The sequence below is a fragment of the Oncorhynchus kisutch genome, linkage group LG27 (assembly GCF_002021735.2).
Source record: "Oncorhynchus kisutch isolate 150728-3 linkage group LG27, Okis_V2, whole genome shotgun sequence".
Classification (NCBI taxonomy): Eukaryota; Metazoa; Chordata; class Actinopteri; order Salmoniformes; family Salmonidae; genus Oncorhynchus; species Oncorhynchus kisutch.
This window is the reverse complement of record NC_034200.2, coordinates 27,899,133-27,911,738: the sequence shown is the minus strand read 5'-3', so window position 1 is coordinate 27,911,738 and position 12,606 is coordinate 27,899,133. Positions and strand designations below refer to the sequence as shown.

General features: G+C 43.0%; 1 protein-coding gene across 11 annotated transcripts in view; it reads right to left on the bottom strand.

The window, feature by feature from the left end:
• The window catches only part of LOC109871604 (GRB10-interacting GYF protein 2), a 30,315-nt gene that overhangs the window by 4,401 nt on the left and 13,308 nt on the right, over positions 1-12,606 (bottom strand). For all 11 annotated transcript variants that reach the window (XM_031806649.1, XM_020462516.2, XM_020462519.2 and 8 more), the window contains exons 18-25: positions 12,386-12,486; positions 11,198-11,293; positions 10,853-11,026; positions 10,151-10,384; positions 9,275-9,406; positions 7,439-7,684; positions 5,882-6,078; positions 5,435-5,574 (exon numbers count right to left, since the gene is read on the bottom strand). In XM_031806649.1, coding sequence (XP_031662509.1) covers positions 5,435-5,574; positions 5,882-6,078; positions 7,439-7,684; positions 9,275-9,406; positions 10,151-10,384; positions 10,853-11,026; positions 11,198-11,293; positions 12,386-12,486 — 1,320 coding nt within the window. The remainder of the gene's footprint in view (positions 1-5,434; positions 5,575-5,881; positions 6,079-7,438; positions 7,685-9,274; positions 9,407-10,150; positions 10,385-10,852; positions 11,027-11,197; positions 11,294-12,385; positions 12,487-12,606) is intronic.

The window sequence follows — 12,606 nt, the reverse complement described above, 5'->3', positions numbered from 1 at the left end:
CCACAATAGAAGAATACATTTCTTAGCAAAGTATGTAATAGTCCTAAGCAAATTTTCTCTGTCAGGATCAAGAACAAAGTCCTGCTGGGCATTAAGAAGATAGATACACGGGGTCATATCAAACTGTACCTCTAGTATTTTCTGTGCAGCAGTATGTACAGATTGCCAGAATCTGATTGCCAGAATCTGGCTCTCTCTCTACAGCTCCAAAATACATGCATATAGGTTCCACTTTCAGAGGTACATCGTTTACAGTTAGGAGACATCTCTGTTTTCATTCTATGGAGTCTCAAAGGAGTATAATAAAATTTGTACAAAAATTTGTAATTAGATTCTTTCATTTTTACACTGGTAGAGGAGCAGTATACCCTGTCGCAAACCTCCGCCCATAACTCATCACTGATAGTCAGACCAAGGTCCTTTTCCTAGATTATTTTCAAAGGAGTAAAGGAGGAGCTTCCTTTCTCAGAAAGGAGTCTATAGATGTAAGATATTTTGCCTTCAATGGATTGTGCTGTGACAAGAAGGGTTTCAACTTCATTCAACTGAGTTCTAAACCTCCTCTTGGAGGTAAATGAGGAAATTACATGTCTAATTTGAAGATATTTAAAAAAAAATGGGATCTTGGCACATCGAATTCACTGCAGAGCTCTTGAAAGGATTTCAGTGTAGTGGTTTTCTGATGAAATAGGTCTGAAAAGGTCCTGATTCCTAGAGTATGCCAAAGATTAAAGTTGGCATCCCTCAGGGCTTTTGGCAAGTCTGGGTTGCCTACTATAGGTGAGTGAGAACATATTTGGGAGGAAATGCCCAGGTATTTCTTACAGTCCCTCCACGCTAGTAGGGTGCTGTAAATCACAAAGGATTTGGCTATGTTGCCCACTTCACTAAAGTTATTAATGAATATAATTGAGCTTAAGGGCAATGAACCACAGGATTGGGATTCTATCTGAATCCACGTTGACTCGTCTGTTTGTGATCCATGTTAGCATGTTGCGGATTTGGGCAGACCAGTAGTACAATTGAAGGGAGGGAAGGGCAAGACCACCCTTAGATTCAGGTTTCGATAGAGTGGAAAACTTGATCCTAGGTTTTTTATTGCCCCATATAAATTTGGTGATGCTTTGGTTAGTTGTTTTGAAGGAAACTGGGAGATAGCATGGGAGCATGTGAAATAAGTAGTTCAGTCTAGGGAGGACGTTCATACGGATTACATTAATTCTTCCTACTAAGCTAATTGGGAGGGAGATCCAGGTTTGGAGATCGCGCTTGATTCGATCCAGGAGTGGAAGATCATTTTCCTTAAAAAGGCTATTCAGATCTGGTGTTATGAAGATCCCGAGGTATTGAAACCCCTGTGTTTTCCATTGGAAAGGACAAAGTGTCTTCATAGAGCTGGTGAGTGTAATATTGAGAGGGCAGACAGTGGATTTGTTCAAATTGATCTTATAACCTGAAAACTTGCCATACTGAGCAATTGTGTCTACAATGAGAAGGAGGGATTTCTCCGGGTTGGATATGTAGAGCAAGACATCATCCGCGTAAAGCGAAATCTTGTGCTGCAGGCCGCCTGCAGAAACACCCATAATACTTGGATTTCTCCTTATCAGCTCTGCCAGAGGCTCCGCCCCCAACAAGTAGAGCAGCGGGGACAGCGAGCACCCTTGTCTTGTGCCCCGTTCCAGAGGGAATCTGTCAGAGTTCAGTCCATTAGTAGTCACCATGGCATTTGGATGAGAGTATAGTGATTTGATCCATTTAATAAAATTTGGGCCCATATTGAACTTTTCTAAGACTGAAAACAGAAAGCTCCACTCCATCCTGTCAAACGCCTTCTCAGCATCCAGTGAAGCCAGCAGGACAGGGGTCTTCTGTGCGTTTACTTGATCAATAATATCAAAAAGACTGCGAATGTTATCAGAAGAGTATCTGTCTCTAATAAATCCAGTTTGGTCCGCTTTTATTATGTTGGGAAGAAGAGTGTTTAGTCTTTTGGCGAGCAATTTGGTAATTATTTTATAGTCAAAATCCAACAAGCTTATGGGCCGGAAGGACGAGCAGGATAGGGGGTCCTTGTTCTTTTTTAGCAACACTAATGCGAGCTGTGTGCATTGAGTCTGGGAGTTTTTGCAAAACGGAGTTTTGGCATGAAGATAGGGCTGAGCTGGGGCCAAAAAGCTTTGTAGAACTCTCTGGGGAATCCATCTGGGCCTGGGGACTTATTAGGTGGCATGGAGGTAATTGCCTCCAGGATCTCCTCAGGAGTGAAGGGGGAGTTGAGATCTTCTTGGTCGGTCTCTGATAGTTTAGGTAGCGAGATTCCCTCTAGGAAAGAGTGGAGTTCTGCCTCCGTGTGTTCTCTCAGAGGTATATAGTTTGCAGTAAAAATCATGAAAAGTTAAATTTATATTTTTTGGGTCATATGTGACCTCGTCCTCTGCTGTTCGGATAGCCATGATTGTACGCTCTGACTGCTCCTTTTTTAATTGGTAAGCAAGCAATCTACTGGGCCTATTGCTATACTCATGGTATTTCTGTTTAGAAAAGAAAACTATTTTTTTTATCTCCCGAGTGTAGTCTAAATTCAGTTTGGCTTTGGCTGCTTTAAGATGACTCCAGGAGGTGCTGTCTAGGGATTGTTTATGTATTTTTTCACAGCATTCCAGCTCCCTCTCAAGATCTAGCCTGTGTGCTTCCATTGCTTTTTTCTTAGAGGAAGCATATGCAATTAGATGACCTCTTAGTGTGGCTTTAGCAGCGTCCCACATTGTGGCCGGAGAAACAGGAGAATCTTTATTGTCTTGTGTGTAGTTGTCTATCCATGTAGTTACCAATGTATGGCACACGTCATTTGATAGCATGGAGGTGTTGAATTTCCAGCTCTTTGACCTCGGGATGTTTTTGCAGAGGTCAAAGCGGAGGTGGACAAAGGCGTGATCTGAAAGTGCTATGGGTCCGATTGTACAAGTGGCTGAATTTATGAAACTCTTTGGGATAAAAATGTAATCTATACGGGAGTAGGTGTTATGGACATTAGAGTAGTATGTATAGTCCATAGATGAGCTATTAGTCTCTCTCCAGATATCTATCAGTCCCATCTCTTTAGTAAGAGAGTTCAACATCTTTGCAGATCTAGGATTTGTGGTGGGGACTTGAGATGATTTGTCTAGGGTTGGGTTAAGGGTACAATTAAAATCTCCGGCCACCACACCAAAGGAGACACAATGCTCATTGAACAGGGTTATAATTTTTGACATGAAGGCAGGAGTATCTGTGTTAGGGGCGTATATGTTTAATATAGTAATTGGTTGACCATATAGTGACCCAGTTATCAAAATAAATCTCCCCTCCGGATCAGATATGTTTTTGTCAATTATGAATGGAACATTTTTATGGATAAGTATGGCTGTGCCTCTACTGTTTGATTTGAAAGATGAGAAATACACCTGTCCCACCCAAGCTCTGCGGAGTTTGGCATGTTCAACATCACAGTGGTGTGTCTCTTGTAATAGCGCGATGTCTGCTTTTTCCTTCTTTAGAGCACATAGTATCTTTTTTCGTTTTATTGCATGCTCTAGACCATGGCAGTTCCATGTCAATAGATTTAAGGTACTAGTCATCGTCATCGAGTAGTAATCGAACTTTAGTGCAAGTCATCGCTGGGTAAAAGTGGATAGTAATTACAGCTGCGATCACGTAAGGAAAATAAATGGTGTACATAAAATAATAATCTCTGAACACCCCAGCAGAGTTCCCAAACAACTCGACACATCCCGTTGGATCTATTACCCCCCCGCTCAGTCTCAATTCTGTGTTCCGAATAAAACAAAAACCGGGAACAGTTAGCAACGCACGTCTCCCTCTCCCCACCAAAGAAATGCCTCATCCTCTCCACCCCGCATTGAGTAAATAACACAGTTGCCCTCGTCCAGACCACAGTAAAAGAGGGGAGAAAAATAAAATCAATAGCCCAGCCTACATATACCTCCCCCAAGGGACATAGGGAATCCCAAGTAATAATAGCAACAACAAAAAAAACAGGGAAATAAAAGTAGGCTAAAACATTAGTAGGCCTAGGTTAGGCTATACAGCCCATCCCTCTCAGTTAAAGGAAAATAAATATAAATTGGATGGCTATAATGACATTTAGGGGGTGGGTCTCTGGATATCGGCTATATGTCGTCTTACCTCCTTTAGTAATGGCATTAATCGCAATTAGTCATTGGTCTGTTTCTCATTGGCCATGATTGTCTTTCAAAAATGTTTTGCCTCTTCGGGAGTATTGAAGTGTCGCAAGGCTCCTTGGTGAAGAATCCTGAGCTCGTTTGGGTATTTGAATCCCCTGAAGATGCCTCGGTCAATGGAGTATTTCTTCACTTCGTCAGACTCTCAGAGCTTTCGGCGTATTCCAGCTGACAGGTCCTGGTGTAAAGTGAGTTTGGCGTTTCCCACTGTGATGGTGTTGTTTTTCGCCGCCTGTAGGACTCGTTCCTTGTCGGTGAATCTCAGGAAACGTATGGTGATTGGGCGCGGTGGTTGTCTGGCTGCTGGTGGGGGCCTCAGTGCTCTATGAGCTCTCTCGAGTTCTATGGGCCTGTCGGTGGACATGTGGAGCCACTCGGGAAGTTTGTCTTGCAGGTAGCGGATCAGTGGCATGTTTCCCCTCTTCTTTTTCGCCCAGATTCAATAGTACACAATTATTCCTTCGCCCCCTGTTTTCCAGGTCCTCTGTTTTCTCTTCCAGATGCTCGATTTTCTTTTTAGCATATGGTATTGTTTCCATGGCATCTGTCAATAAGTTTTCCATGGATAGGATTCGCCCCTCTGCCTCAACCATAAACGCGGGGCGCCTGGACATCTTGTTGTTGATGTCAGGCAAAGCGTTTTCCAGGATTGTCACCTTGCCCCCATCGCACTGAGCTGAGAGTTAATGGCATCTAATTTAGTGTTTAGTTCTGTACGTTGGGATCTCAACTCAGAAAGGATGTCTTCGACAGTTGTGCCTCGTGGGGGAGCGGGTTCTCTTGCTCCTGGCTAATGGCGCTAGTTTTTTCTGAAGCTAGCTTCTTCTTGGAGGCTTTTTCCGTCGCTAATACTCGAGACCGGGTAAAAATGTCACCTGTGGTGTCGCCTTTTGTAGCCGCCATGACTTTTTCTTACTAAAGCTAAATGAGTTTGAACTTGGAGTGGAGGTAAGATTAGGAATTGGAAACTACTTGTGCGGAGCTCTTAGTTCATGCGGCCATCTCGTTCAAGGGTCACGTGATCCCTCCGGTCAGGTGACTTTTAAAGATTCACCGTCCAGGTTGTTGGCAGTGTTGAGGATGTGTGTATACACACACTCACCGTCCAGGTTGTTGGCAGTGTTGAGGGTGTGTATATATACTCACCGTCCAGGTTGTTGGCAGTGTTGAGGGTGCGTATATATACTCACCGTCCAGGTTGTTGGCAGTGTTGAGGGTGTGCAGGGTCTTCTCACACCACTGCATGAAGCCATCCTGCTGTCTCTTATTAACCCCCTGGAACAACTTCAACAGCTTCTCCTCCTCCTCCACCTTCTTATTGGCCCGACTGCTGCTCACACAGTTACCACAGTATTAGATACACTAACTTCCTTTTGAACAACCAAGTGATCCATGGTATTGAATTATATCAGCCTAATTTGAACATACTTCCACTTCAGTGGAATTTTCACTTAGTGTGTTGACAACATACGACTAAGTGAAACGTAAACTTCAGCAGAATCTAGGACTCTGTCCTTAATAAATAAAACAAATATTAGTGGTATAAAATTGTCCTTCCAACTACCTTCCTTGAGTCCAGCAGCCAAAATATAAACTGTCAATCAGTTGCGAGCTGTAAAAGTGTCCTGAGGTTGTACCTGAGGTTGGCGTTGCCCTTGTTGTTCTTCTGAGCGTTGGGCTTCCTGGCGGGGGGTGGGGCCTGGGCCACCTCCTCCTCCCAGAAGCCCATGTTGGAGTTGGTGCTGTCGCCCCAGATGCTGCTGTCACCGCCCCAGTTAGGAGCCCCGCCGCTGGTGGCCACCGAGCCCCACACTGAGGGGCTCAGAGCGGTGGTCTTGGGAAAGAGGGGTTAGAGAGAGAGAGATCCAACCTGGTCAGACCAGTGTCATTACGTCCAAGTAGTATTCAAACAGGGTTGTCTTTGATTAACTTGTTCAGTGTAGGGGGCAGTATTTTTGTTTTTGGCTAAAAGACATACCCACTAGAAACGGCCAATTTCTCAGGCCCAGAATATGCATATAATTGTCAGATTAGGATAGAAAACACTAAAGTTTCCAAAACTGTCAAAATATTGTCTGAGTATAACAGAACTGATATTGAAGGCGAAAACCTGAGGAAAATCCAACAAGTGCTATTTTTCCTGAAAGCTCTGTTCCATTGGATGTCTTGCCTCCATTTAAAGGGATATCAACCAGATTCCTTTTCCTATGGCTTCCTCAAGGTGTGAAAAGTCTTTAGACATAGTTTCAGGCTTTTATTTTGAAAAATTTGCGAGAAAGAACCCGTCGCGTCAGTGGATGGCTGGGTGCCAGCAGAGTTTTTCATGCGCAACAGCCATTTTCTCTCTCTCTCTCTCTCTCTCTCTCTCCTATGGAAGAAGCTACATTCCGGCTGACATATCGATTATATATTGTAAAAACAAGCTGAGGATTGATTATAAAAACGTTTGACATGTTTCTACGACCATTACGGATACTATTTGGAATTTTCGTCTGCGATGTCGTGACCGCTCGAGCCTGTGGATTTCTGAACATAACGCGCCGACCAAATGGGAGGTATTTTGGATATAAAAATAATCTTTATGGAAAAAAAAGGAACATTTAATGTGTAACGGAGTCTCGTGAGTGCAAACATCCGAAGATCAAAGGTAAGCGATTTAATTGATTGCTTTTCTGATTTTCGTGACCAATCTACTTTGCTGCTAGCTGTTTGTAATATTTTGTCTACTGAGAGATTTTCTTACATAAACACTTGGTATGCTTTCGCCGAAAAGCTTTGTTGAAATCTGACACGCAAGTGTTTTGCTATATTGCACTTATGATTTCATGAAAATTAAATATTTTTAGTAATTTAATTTGAATTTGGCGCTCTGCAATTCAGTGGATGCTGATGAAAATGATCCCGCTACCGGGATAGGTGCGTCAAGAAGTTAAGAGGAATGTTTCCCCAACCTCCCAAGCCTCTCCATGTATTTGATCTAGTCTACAGCTAGTACACCTGATTCAACATGTCAAATAACCATCAAGATCTTGATTAGCAGAATTAGGTGAGCTAGTTCACAACTACACACATTTTGAAACGTCCGTGGGTCCCATTTTTAGAACCGTATCAGCACGTCGCCAAATACATTATATCGACGACTATGAATGAATGCAGACGAATTCATGAACGAATGATCGAGCGAACTAACTCACAGCTCTGTTCTGGGCACGGTTCTGCTGGGTGACTGTGGGGTGACTGGGCTGCTGGCCCCCAGCCCCCTGCTCCTTCCTCTGCTTCACCTGCTGGGCCTCCTCTCTCTGGATCTCCAGCAGGGACTTCGTCGTGGCCGGCTGCTTGGCCACGCTTCCCCAGCCAGAGAGCTTGGCCTGGGGATTCCGGGCATCCTGCAGGGCCTGCTGCTGCAGGAGCTTCAGGTGCTCCGCCTGCTGGCGCCGCTGCTGCATGGGTGGAGAGAGAGGGGGGGGTTCATGATTACGGATCTAGGATATAAAGCATGATGGATTTTTAGAACAATTCTATTTCATGCTACCTTAGTGCTAAGTGGGAAAACTCATTATCATCCAGAAAATCGTATCAAAACAGGTACAAGAAATTGGTATGGCTGCAGGGGCAGTATTGAGTAGCTTGGATGAAAGGTGCCCAGAGTAAAACGGCCTGCTCCTCAGTCCAAGTTGCTAATATATGCATATTATTATTAGTATTGGATAGAAAACACTGAATTTTCTAAAACTGTTTGAATGATGTCTGAGAAGAAATCATCCAACCAGGAATTGGGAAATCTGGGATTGGTCGATTTTCAACCCAGACCCTATTGAATACACAGTGGGATATTGGTTGTGTTGCACTTCCTAAGGCTTCCACTAAATGTCAACCATCTTTAGAAACTTGAATGAGGCTTCTACTGTTATGTGGAGCCATATGGGAGCTGTTTGAGTCAGTGGTCTGGCAGAGAGCCAGGTCCTGGTCACGCGCATTTCACATGATAGCGACCTGCGTTCCATGGCTTTTCTACAGACAATGGAATTCTCCGGTTGGAACGTTATTGAAGATTTATGATAACATCCTAAAGATTGATTCTATACTTAGTTTGAAATGTTTCTAAGATCTGTAATATAACTTTTTGAAGTTTTCTTCCGACGTTCGGCTGGACCTGCACGAGCGTTTGGATTTGTGTACTAAACGTGCTAACAAAAGTAGCTACTTGGACATAAATAATGGATATTATCGAACAAAACAAACATTTATTGTGGAACTAGGATTCCTGGGAGTGCATTCTGATGAAGAGCAAAGGTAAGGGAATATTTATAATGTTATTTCTGATTTCTGTTGACTCCAACATGGCGGATAATTGTATTTTTTTCCCTGAGTGCAGTCTCAGATTATTGAATGGTTTGCTTTTTCCGGAAAGTTTTTTTGAAATCTGACACAGCGGTTGCATTAAGGAGAGGTATATCTATATTTCCATTTGTATGTATCAACATTTAGAATGAGTATTTCTGTAAAATGATGTGGCTCTCTGCAATATCACCGGATGTTTTTGGAACTAGTGAACGTAACACGCAAATGTATACTGAGATTTTTTTATATAAATATGAACTTTATCAAACAAAACATACATGTAATTGTGTAACATGAAGTCCTATGAGTGTCATCTGATGAGGATCATCAAAGGTTAGTAATTCATTTTCTCTCTATTTGTGCTTTTTGTGACTCCTCTCTTTGGCTGGAAAAATGGCTGAATTTTTCTGTGAGTTGGTGGTGACCTAACAATCGTTTGTGGTGCTTTCGCTGTAAAGCATATTTGAAAATTGGACACTGGTGGGATTAACAACAAGATTACCTTTAAAACGGTAAAGATACATGTATGTTTGAGGAATTTTAATTATGAGATGTGTTGTTTTGAATTTGGCGCCGTGCACTTTCACTGGCTGTTGTCATATCGATCCCGTTAACGGGATTGCAGCCCTAAGAGGTTTAAGGAGTGTCACCCATGTTAAACGTAATACTTTGACTGTAGCTGCGCTTACCTCCTCTCGTGCCTGTCGTTCTCTCTCCTCTTCCACTTTCTGGATCTCAGCGAGCGACAGAGCATTCTGGGACTGAGAGATGGCTGCTGCCGTGACTGCTGACTGCTGGCCCCACTTAGAAGAAGACGGCAGCTATGGGACAGGACAATGATTCGGTTAGTCAGTGATAGAACGGCAAGCAGGACAGTCAGGGCTGTATCCATGACAAAGAAATATTCACATACAGGAACTCATTGATGTGATTAGCACAATAAATACCAGACCAAAAGGCCAACATCCCATTTTAATGTTCAATTAAAAGGTCAACAGTATTTCTGACCTCAATTATTGTTAGTAGGATAGTGCATTGTTTATAGGCTATATTTTATTTAATCACGAAGTTCCATTGAGGTCAAAAGACCTCTTTCCTAAGGCAGACTTTATATAATATAGTATTGTGTATAGGGCTGGGAATTGGCAGGGACCTCACGATACAGTATTATCACGATTCTTTGGTGCCGACACACTATGCAATGCGAATCTATATGTATTGCGATTCGACACTCTTTTTATTGCGATTTGATGTTCCAAACATATTGTTCACCATATGTCTGCTGCAGAGGGACAAGACAGAGCCATGACAAAACAAGTTTTAAATCAGTCATGGAAATAAGTGCTGAAAACTAATTGGCTCCCAACTTAAAAAGATGGAGAACAAGCTGTGCAGTTACAGCCAACTAGCGCAAAAATAATATTGCAATATTGTCAAAACGATACATAAAAAATAACATCCCGTATGTAACTATCAATCCCCCCCCCCCCCATCACTAATTGTGCAGTCGATGGTACCTAGCTATTGTAGTGTTAGGTGTCTTAAGGTGTTATACTGTTAGTTACCTTCATCTGGGCGAGCTGCTGTTGCTGCTGTAGTCGGCGGAGCGCCTCCTGCTGCTGCTGCCTCTGTCTGGCTAGCTCCTGCTGCCTCGCCGCCTCCTGCTCCCTCCTTTTCGCCTCCTCCTGCTGTTGCCGTACCAAAGCCACCGCAGCCGCTGCCTCCTCCTCCTCTTGCCGCTTCTCTTCCTCATGCCTCCTCAGGGCCTCCAGCTCCTCCTGCTTTCGGCGCTCCTCCTCCTAAGGAGCAACGATAACACGTGTTTTATTTATTTTATTTAAATAGGACCAACTTTATTGAGAAATGCAGATGTGCTTTCTGATTTACATAAATTCACTGAAAACCCACACTAACACAGTTATATTATCAGTATTGCATATTTCATGAAGCCTACTTTAGGCCAGCTAATAGCCTAACCACCAATCAAGCAACATTATGGACAAAATAAAAATCTTGTTGCTGCTGAATTATGTTGCTGTGACAATACAGATCAAATTAAGATCCTACACCTGTATGTGGAAATTTGCATTTGGTATCACCTGTCCCAAACAATAAGGGCAGGATCGTATTCATTAGGCACACAGTAGCAAAATATTGAGTAATTCTTATTGAAAACCAGGTTGTTCCTTCCCGTTGTACTAAATGTTGTTCTATTTGGTGCCTACTGAAGACGACCCTGTACTGGTCTTTATTGTGAAACCCAGCACCTGTTTGCGGAGGAACTCTTCCCTTTGCTTCCTCTCCTCCTCCTCCTCCCTCCTCCTCCTCTCCTCCAGTCTGCGGAGGGCCTCCTCCTGCGCATGCCGTTCCTCTTCCTCCTCTTTCTGTTGGCGCTGTGCCTCCTCCTGCTGCTGCTTCCGCTGCCTCTTCAATGCCTCCTCCTGTGGATAGAGAAATCTATCAAATGAGTTGCATAAAACATAAATGAAGGCCTCCTCTTAGGAATTTAGAGGCTAATGGGTCAATCTTGCAACTCTAGGCAATCATATATTGAACATCAACAAAGCTGACATGCATATTTCAGCAGGCAACAGTCTAATGAACCCCCCCACCTGTTTCTGACGTGCTAGCTGCTCCTCCTCCTGGCGTTGGTGTTCCTCCTCCTCCATCTTGGCACTCAGCTCTGCCTCACCCCGCTCCAGCTCCAGCTGATCAAAGACATTTACAGTTAATAAGTAAATCAAAACCACATAAAAAACACCTTTTCACATAACTCAGCGATACACGAAGTAAACGGCATTGTCGGGCCAATTTCCACATACAACAAAGAACGTTAAAGTACAAGGCAAAAATTCTCTGCTGTTTTGGTCCAGTAGCTACCACGTTGTAGCAGAGTGAAGCCAGTGGCGGAAAAAGTACCCAATTGTCACACTTGAGGAAAGATACCTTCACAGAAAATGATTCAAGAAAAAGTGAAAGTCATCCAGTAAAATACAAGTTAAAGTCTAAAAGTATTTGATTTTACTTAATAATCGAAAGTTCAAGTATAAATAATTTCAAATTCCTTATATTAAGCGAACCAGACAGCACCATTTTATTTATGGATAGCCAGGGGCACACTCCAATACTCAGACATGTGCTGGCGTGGTTACACATGGTCTGCAGTTGTGAGCCTGGTTGGATGTACTGCCAAATTCTCAAATCAATGTTGGAGGCAACTTATGGTAGATAAATGAACATTCAATTCTCTTGCAACAGTTCTGTTGGACATTCCTGCAGTCAGCATGCCAATTGCATACTCCCTCAAAACTTGAGACATCTGTGGCATTGTGTGACAGAACAGAACATTTTAGAGAGATCTTTTATTGTCCCCAGCACAAGGTGCACCTGTGTAATGATCATGCTGTTTAATCAGCTTCTTAATATGCCATACCCATCAGGTGGATGGATTATCTTGGCAAAGGAGAAATGCTCACTAACAGGGATGTAAACAAATTTGTGCATAAAATTTGAGAGAAATAAGCTTTTTGTTCGTATGGAAAGTTTCTGCTCATGAAAAACATTTTAAAATGTTGCGATTATATTTTTGTCCGGTATAGTAAAGTACTTTACACCACTGAGTGAAGCACATGCACAGATACTCAGGCACAGTCTTATTGCTGCTTGTGGCAATTCATAACGCTAAACCTTTAAAAGTGTTTAAAAACAGTCAAATTCCCCACATTGAGCCCTAGCCCCAGGCACTTCATAAAGATCTACAACTTAGGATTGCATAAGTACAGAAAATATGGTGCTCTTACCTTGGCAGCCTTATTCTTCTCTAGGTTTTGCATCTGTTCTATGGTGGGGGCCTGGGCCATGGAGTCTATGGGCAGATCCCACACACTGCTGCCCTCCCACGCTGCACAGGCACACAAAACAGTCAGTAAGGCTGGATGGATGGTCATTATATATCATAGATCCCCATTCATTCCCTACAATTGATATGATTTTGAGCTTTCTCCACTTTTTGGTGAATTGA